Below are 9,217 nucleotides of genomic sequence, written 5' to 3' on the forward strand. Positions count from 1 at the left end.
GAATATACCTGTTTTTAACAAATTATTATTTGGTTGTTTGGTTGTAATTAAAAAAAAAAAAAAAAATCCTAAGTACTTATTATTGTTATTATGCAATTTGTATATCTAAGACTCAATAATTATGCGTAATATAATGTTATACCTACAATAAACCGTTATATGGATTATCTGGCTTAAATTAAAATAAATAAAAAATTCTTTGTATTCAATACGACTCAGTACGGTGTTGGTTCTTTGGTACGGTCTCAAATAAAAAATATGTTTTTTGCGAACATCGTAAAAATTATTTCCGGTAGAGTTAAAAAATATAATGGTTTAGATATTATATGTGAAAGGTGTTAAGATAAAAATATGTAAACGATATAATAATATTATAATAACAAAGATAAGTGAAGAAAAGCACATTCATCTAAACGAACACGCTAATTACTGACCTCCCGTTTTCTATAATTTTATACCAACGCGTATTACGTAATTGTAAATCTTGAATTAAAACATATTCATAGCCGATTTTTATCGCGATTTAGCAGTGTCTAGCTAATTAAATAATCAATTTAAAATTTCATTTATATTTTTGTATAATTAGAAACTTACATGCATACAAATAAATACACATGTATACCTAAGTACGTTTTATTGTTTAGAAAATTATTATTATTTTTTATTACATATTATAAATAAAATAATAAAGTACGAAAACTAACTTATATGCACCTACACACAAAACTAATAGTTTATTAAACCCATATAGTATATTATGTGCTCTTCTGGAGCCAAAGTTTGGAGTGTGCCGCTAAAATTTAAGACTTTATTAAAATCCTTCTCCGCATACTTAACTCTCGTCCATACATCTCTGATGAAAATATATTATATATAAGGACCTAAACATGCACACGGTTAACAGACTACCATATCTCACCATAAACATTTCCACAACCGTCCAAACACACTAATATTAAAGAACTATTCTTCCTCACGCTTCCCGAAAACTTTCTCCGCCGCCTAAAAACGGCAAAATTCCCCTCAAGTGAATTTTTCCCTGTTAATTAAATACATTTATGGTATCATAAAATTCGTTTGGTAAATATTTACAGATTTCGTTTTCTCTAAAAACGAAAAATTAATAATCATTAATTAATCGCAGATTCAGCATACAGAATAGAACATTTTTTACAATCGATCCAAAATTATTAATTGTGTGATATACACTGCAAGTATACTGTGTTATTTTTGGTTAGTTACTTCACAGTTTGTGATTTTGACTAGGTGCTTATTTGTTGTACAATCACTACAACTATTCAAAGTATTAATTTATTATGTAATGGAAAATGGGTTCAAATCCTTTTATTAACTTCTATTAAATAATGAATTAAGCTCGTGCTACTGACTTTGACTAAGCAGCTATAACTTACACCACCAAGGAACTTGGGACAATGAATTGCCCCCAAAAAATGTTGTAAAATATGCAGCGCATTATCCTTCTGCTGTACCCGTGCGTACGCTTGTTTATATTGTGTACAGGCCAAACATATTATATTATTATTTTATATATTTATGATATTATGTTATACGTAACCACCTCTACCGAAAGTGTTGATTTATAATATTTTATACATCTACGGAACAACATATACCGACGGACATATAAATTAATATCGATATTAAAGGTAACTATTCTTATAATATTATTATTGACATGTTTTTAATAAGTATTGTTGAATTAAAGATCGTAACCGTGAACATTTAATACATAAGTTGTCCATTAATGACCTTTATAGAGAGACTAAAATATACGGTATAGGTTATTAGGTAGGTACAGTTGTTTTCCGTTGCAAGGAAATTTCCGTCTTAAGCCACGCATACCTACACCAGATCTAAACCTGCTGGTCCGACCGAATTGAAAAATATTTTTGGCCGATAAATTCAAACATGTTTGAACTGTTGAAACTGAATTTCGGGTATGGAGATCGGTTTGGTACAAGTGTTTAGTGTACATACATCTAAAATTGATATTTTGTTTTTCTTCGGTTCGGTCGGTCCCGCCGGCTCAGTATGCGCTTCTTTATATGGAAGATTCGTTGTAGGTATAAAAAGGATTTACCTATTTAAATTAACTGTACCTAACTTATATTTTATAAGACATTTAATAATCTGTTACATTAATGTTAATCGATACTGTAAAATAGTATCAATGTTTATTTTAGCATAAAAAATGTAGGCAAGTTATATGAACTTTAATATAGGTATCTATAATCTTATACGAGAATGAGAAAGTACTGAATAACTTTAATAATATATTATGGATATACATTGTTCTCTATTGTACTCTATTTATTTATCTTCTAAGTACCAACCGAATTGTTTAGTAACTAACTAAATAGCTACAAAACACATTTTCGTGATACGTTTTAAAACCGTTTCATTTTTTTTTTTTTTTTTAAGTGAGCTAATGGCGACAATATACCATATATGTTAAAAAAAGTTACGATCTTTATTTATAACGATAAAATTATCATTATTTTTTAATCCACGATGGAAATATCTATTTATTGTATTCAGTTTCGTAGCCTAAGATATTATTTAACTATATAAAATAATTTTCATTTTTTTTTCGATTTTGACACATTTAAAGTCTACTATCAATTATGTGGGGTCAACACACACCTTGCGAAGACTGGAAAAGCGGAACTGTTTATGCATCCGACGAATTACAGCCAACATGTCTGAGGTACCTATAGAATAATAATAATAATATGTATTTTATTCAATTGGTTTACTCATAATTATTAATTTGTTCGAATATGTTTTAATTTAAACAAGTATCTATTAAAAATCACCATGTATGCCATATAAACCACCTGTCCGCTGATCTTTAAAATAATTTTTATGATATCGATATTATATTTTAATATTCGTTTACAAAAACTATTTCTAAAATACGTTTATTTTCAAACCTGGCAACACCTATAATGTATATAATAAGTTACGTCTTATTCCACAAATCGCCGTTGACAAGAAAAAAAATCTATCATATCAAGTTTAAGTACCTACTTAATACCAAAATAACTAACTACATAAATATTGTTAAAGTCGACTTATCTATTAGCAGTATTAGATATTTACTATATATATATATATATCAATTAATCTTTAAGTCCAAACATAGATAAATAAATCTTTACTACTAAATATGCAAATAAATTGTTGCTGAAATAGCATTATTACTATAACTATTTGATATTGGCACATACGACGTAACGAATTATATTTTAAAAATATGAACTTCAATGTCAAATTAAATTATTATTTTTCTGTAATAAATAAATTTATGAGTGATAGAATTAGTTTTTAACAATGATTTATTACATTATTACTTATTAATAAGTATGTGACATTAATGATAATAATTCAACTTTTTTTTTTTAAATTTGTTTAAATGTTTATTTTATATTGTCATTTTAAACTTTTACAATTGTATAGATATGTTTAATTTAAATATGTATTAATAATAGTGCGATATTAGATTAAATAACTATAACTTCTTAATGTGTGTTTTTATCCGTTTTTAACCAGTTAGCAAATAAGAATATTCAAACTTACGATTTAAAAATGGTCCTTAACAATAATCATTATTTTAACAAAATTATTTGGTTTTATAGAAGTACAACTAAACATACTATTATTTGTTATGCTAAAATACTTAGATAAAATCAAATTATAACAGTATGACCTTGAAAAAACAACAAAGTTTAATAGGACATCGTATACCCACATGTATTTCGTATCATTACATAGGTACTATATTATAATATCTACCAGATTATTTCTACAGTTCATTTATAATTTACTTAACATCGGAGAAAAATTACTAATTATCGAATTGGTAGAAGAGAAAAAATATTCGATAGATTTTTTCATAGTTTTATTTTAAACCAAGTTATACGAATTTGAAATTATTAAATAATAATATGATTTCGTACCTTATTATAACTCATCTATCTATGAATATCTAAATGAATTTTTATTTTATTTTTCTCTGCAGTAGAGTCAACTGGACCATTTTCAATAAAAGTTAATTAATATGGCCATATAGATTCCTTGAGACTTGGATGGGATTTGTATGTCTTCTTTTTCAACCCATATCAATTAGGTAGCTATATCGACCAAAATTCGGTTCAAAAATCAAATATTTTTAGTTTTTATTTTTTTATTTTTTTTTTTATTACCAATGTTACAGATAGACTTATTGACTTATATACTTATAAGTATTTTAAATTTTAGGTAAGAGAAGTAAGTAAAGTAAGTAATCCAAAGTAGATATTGTTTCAGAATATGAAATAAAAAATGTATATTGTCATCAAAAAAAGTAAAAACAATTAAAACGATAAGAAATTTCAAAAATGTTGTTTTATTTTCACTATATGTAGGTAATTTTTTTTAACATTAATGGATTTTTGATTAATGAGTATTGTTTGATAAAAAAAAAATCACTCATTACTACCTTTATGAAAAACACATAAATTCGTTGATGGAAAATTAAAAATTATCGTAGTTAGGTTAAATATTTAAATATTTTGTTTATAATACTTATAAAACCGTCATTATATTTATATATTCGATTTTTTCAACAGTGTGTACTGTGTATTTCTATTTTTGATTGATTGTGAAATAACCTCTCACTTTTCGAAAAAAAATTTATTTTTTTTTAATAAATCAATTTATACTTGATACTTATAAACTTCTGATTATATTGTACGTAATACTAAAAAGTAAGTAAAACAGAAGTACAACTCAGTACAAGTAGGCACCTAAAATTATATAATCATTGGTAATAAATAATAATGGGTCGGATACATCAGGATTGATCTCATGCTGCACCTATACGTCTGCATACAGCATATTCCTATGTCTATTATATATTATATAATAATATATATAATTGAATATAACAATAGATTATCATTACGATGTTTACTGTTATTTTTTTCGGATTAAATATATATAAGACCTATCAATAACTAATTATAGCTCAGATACGGTTTAATAGTAAACATATGTATAATAATAGTATATTGTACGTACCTAATACTTAATACATATTATATATGTATATATATATATATTAATCTGTGATTGTTTAAATTAAAGCAAACTCTACTGCGAAAGTGAATTCATGCATGACATACAATTAGCACGACTTTATCCGGATTCAAAAACGTTTGTGGATAAAAAATTGAAATGCACCGAATCTGAGATTTTAACCCATTATAAGGCACTGAAAGACACTCATAATGGTAACGTACCACCAAAAGAAGAGTTGGTGAAGTTCGTTGACGATCACTTAGAAGACGGCGATGAGTTGGAGGTGTGGATCCCTCCCGATTTTACCGATACTCCATCGATCGCCGACCGGATCGTTGACGAAAGTTACAAGCAGTGGGCATTGGGATTGAACCAAGTATGGAAAACCCTAGCGAGAAAAATCAAGGACGACGTGAAAACGAATCCTGATAAGTACTCGTTGTTATGGGTTCCTAACGGTTTCGTCATACCAGGAGGCAGATTTAGAGAGATTTATTATTGGGACACGTATTGGATTGTTAACGGACTCATACTGTGCGACATGAAGGACACGGCTCGTGGTGTCATCGACAACGTCATATCTCTGGTGAACCAATTCGGTTTCATGCCCAATGGTGGACGAGCATACTACCTAAATAGATCTCAACCACCAATGCTCATATTGATGGCGTTAAGTTACTATAAAGCAACCAACGACTTTGAGTATATTAAAAAAATCATTCCAGTAAGTTCATACGTTAATAAATGATTTATAAAATATGTGATAATTTCTATAGATATATTCCTAAATACACGCCCACCAATTATTATTGTAATAGGACTTGGAGAGCGAATTTCATTTTTGGACGGAAAATCGGATGGTGACTTTCGAGAAAGACTGTAAATCGTATAGAATGGCGAGATACTACGCGCCGTCGAGGGGACCGAGACCAGAGTCATATAGGTTTGTATAAGCTGAGTAGCTGACAGGTGAAAAACATTACGATTATTATACATCTATTGATGTCAACAGAGAGGACTACGAAGTAGCTGAAAAACTTAAAACTGAAGACGAGAAAGATGATATGTATTCTAGGCTTAAGTCTGGCGCCGAATCTGGATGGGACTATTCGAGTAGATGGTTTATTACAACCGACCAAGTCTCCGAAAATGCAGGTGAGCTCTCGCGTCTTATAAATAAAATACGTCGAATGGTTGAAATAATTAAAATACAAAATATGTTAAATCACAGATCAACTATCAGCTGTGCATACGCCAAGTATCGTACCAGTTGAATTGAATAGTATACTTAACCAAAATGCACGTATATTGAGTACTTGGTTCGGTCAGATAGGAAACAAATACAAAGCCACTAAATATTGTGTCATCGCGCAAGAATTTCTCAAAGGCATACAAGAAGTCAGTAAGAGTTCTAACGATAGAATTTTTCCATTATTGTATAATAATTCAATAATCATAGTATTATTTTTACTAAAAAAAAACAAAACATCTGTACCGCAGGTTATGTGGAGACCAGACAGGGGTGCGTGGTTTGACTGGGATTTGATAAACCATAAAAATCAAGATTGTTTTTTTGTATCCAATATTGTTCCTTTGTGGACAGGAAGTTATAACATGCCAAAAGAAAATGTGGCCAATGATGTGTTAAGATATTTAATGGATGAAGGGATTGTCGGACCGGATTTCAGCATAAGTTTTCACGGTATAAAATTGTAACACATAAATACATAATTAAATAAGGTGTATCTATAATCGGATATGTCACATATAGGTAGACAGGTAGTATTTACTATTAAGTTTAATTTTATTTATAGATTATAAACATACCTGCAGTATAGGCAGTAAACGACAGTATATAGGTACCTAAAGTATATACTTAAGTTTAATGTAAGGTACTTAAAAAGAAACGAGAAAACATAATTTATTAAACTTTATAAAAATAAAGTTTCTTGTGCTCGTGTAGGTAGGTAGGTATAACTGGTATATCTATTAATATTAAATTGTGACCATATTAAATTTACCCAAAAAATATTGGTAAATATGTTGGTTCAGTATTTAGAATTTAAATAAAATACGAGTTTTTTTTTATACATACGCCAGATTTTATCATTTACCTATAGGATATAGACACTAGACAGGTAATTATTTCATAATTTCTTCTTATAGGAACGCCTACGTCCATGCACATATCATCACAACAGTGGGATTATCCAAATGCTTGGCCTCCTCTACAAGCGTATATTATTCAAGGTCTAGACAGGACGGAACAAGAATCTGCAAAAGAAGTGGCGGCGAAAATGGTCGAGGTCTGGTTGAGCACAAATTATAAAGGATTTGCAGAAAGATCGATAATGTTTGAAAAAGTATGAACTATAGGAATTATCTACAAAAAAAAAAACGTTTTTTTCTTTAAACATGTTGTGATTTGGAATTTATCGTTGTATAGTACCACGTCGAAACTCCGGGAGAAACTGGTGGTGGTGGTGAGTACGTTCCACAGACTGGTTTCGGTTGGACAAATGGTATCGTATTGGAATTCTTAGACCAATGGTGTACCGGTTGTACTGACACTAATGGTAACAAAAATTAGGTAAGTAACTTGATGACTCGATAACTTCGCCGGCCAACGACGCCAACCCTCTTTAAATCTTTTTTGTGACCTATAATTAGCTCTAATATAAAAAATCCAATTGAGAAATAATACAAATTACATAAATTATTAATATTTCAAACAAAATTTAATACCTACATACATTACTATCTCGTCAAATAAAATGTTTTAAATTGATTTCACTTCAAATTTGCATTCAATTCTCCAACGACTCTTACGTTATGAATAAATGCAACGTATAATTGACTACCTACGTGTATTTTATAGATATAGTCTCTTAATGAGTGTAATAAATAAACAAACTTTCTTAAAGCTTTTGTCTTTGTGACTATTATTATTAACTGTAATGACACGGAAGTACAAGTCTCACTGGGAATTGTAATTTTTTCACGACGAAAGTCAAACGTTCGCTTGTATTAAATAATATTATGCGTGGCGGATACAAACAATATCACCTAGTTCTTGTTTCCTGTACAAATCTCGCGATGTAATACAATTGGTACCTACGTATAGTGTTACTAATCATTATGCAATAATGACACTGTTCGGTCTTGTATTTTAATTCTAAAATCTAAATGATAGAAATTTAATTAAATAAACAATTATTATTTTTATAATATCTATTGAAATATATTTTAGATTATTTTGGCACATAATTCTATTTTTATTCTATTTTTTTTTTTTTTGATACCTTGTAAGAAAATGTTATGTAGATACTATAACAAACAAAATGTATGATAATTTAAGTTTTTTTCTTTATATTCTTATAGAGCTTCAAAATGGTAATCCAAGAAACAACTCGTCAGATGGATCAAATATATTGAAGAGCAGTTTTAAAAAATTCTGTCAATTTTTGGAAGATAACAATTGATATTGTCAAATAATAATAAAAATATTAAATAAAATAATTACCAAATTTAAATCCACTTTTGAAAACGTTATAAAGAAAAATATTCGAGCTTATACTACTTTTCATACATGTAATTTTATATCATAATTATTGTCATGACATTTTTAGGCGAATTGCAAGCGGTCAGTTATTTCAACCAAAATGTACCTACCAATTTTTTATGAATCATACTGGCGATTGATGACCATAGTAATGTGATTACGCTCATGAAAACTCATATGCATTTATCTTTTGTCTACTTGAGAACGATTAGGTTACTTTTAAAATTTCGTTTCCCAACTCGTATGAACGGCTTGAGTATAAATGAAATCTTAAACGTAGGTACCTACCTAGCCTGATCAATCTTACGTAGACATGAGTTAAAATACATGTTTAAAAGTTTCATCGTATTATTTGGTCTTAGGTACATTGATAGGATTGACAAAAAGTACATATATTCTTTATCATTCATGCAAGAGACGACACAATGGCGACTATTCAACGTTCCGCTATTTCTTTAACACACCATTCACAATTACGCATATTAACTTCGAATACATTTACAATTTAAGAAAACTCGAATGCATGAACTTAGAAAAATTATTACACTAAATACCTTAAAAAACCCTTTAAGC

At 28.7% G+C, this 9,217-nt stretch overlaps 1 protein-coding gene across 2 annotated transcripts; it reads left to right on the top strand.

The window, feature by feature from the left end:
- The first annotated feature begins 1,547 nt into the window (after positions 1-1,547).
- On the top strand, positions 1,548-8,615 carry LOC114127363 (trehalase-like). 2 transcript variants are annotated; one of them, XM_050200739.1, is made up of 10 exons: positions 1,548-1,667; positions 2,633-2,728; positions 5,149-5,806; positions 5,901-6,025; positions 6,095-6,237; positions 6,314-6,480; positions 6,583-6,784; positions 7,249-7,445; positions 7,529-7,658; positions 8,464-8,615. In XM_050200739.1, exons 2-10 carry the CDS (start codon positions 2,646-2,648, stop codon positions 8,562-8,564), a joined length of 1,806 nt encoding a protein of 601 aa, XP_050056696.1. In that variant the 5' UTR covers positions 1,548-1,667; positions 2,633-2,645; the 3' UTR covers positions 8,565-8,615. The 2 variants fall into 2 exon arrangements, with proteins under 2 accessions (XP_050056696.1, XP_027847383.2); XM_027991582.2 differs by having other exon boundaries at positions 1,549-1,667; positions 7,529-7,672.
- Positions 8,616-9,217: the final 602 nt, after the last annotated feature.

This window comes from Aphis gossypii, chromosome 2 (genome assembly GCF_020184175.1).
Source record: "Aphis gossypii isolate Hap1 chromosome 2, ASM2018417v2, whole genome shotgun sequence".
Taxonomy (NCBI): Eukaryota; Metazoa; Arthropoda; class Insecta; order Hemiptera; family Aphididae; genus Aphis; species Aphis gossypii.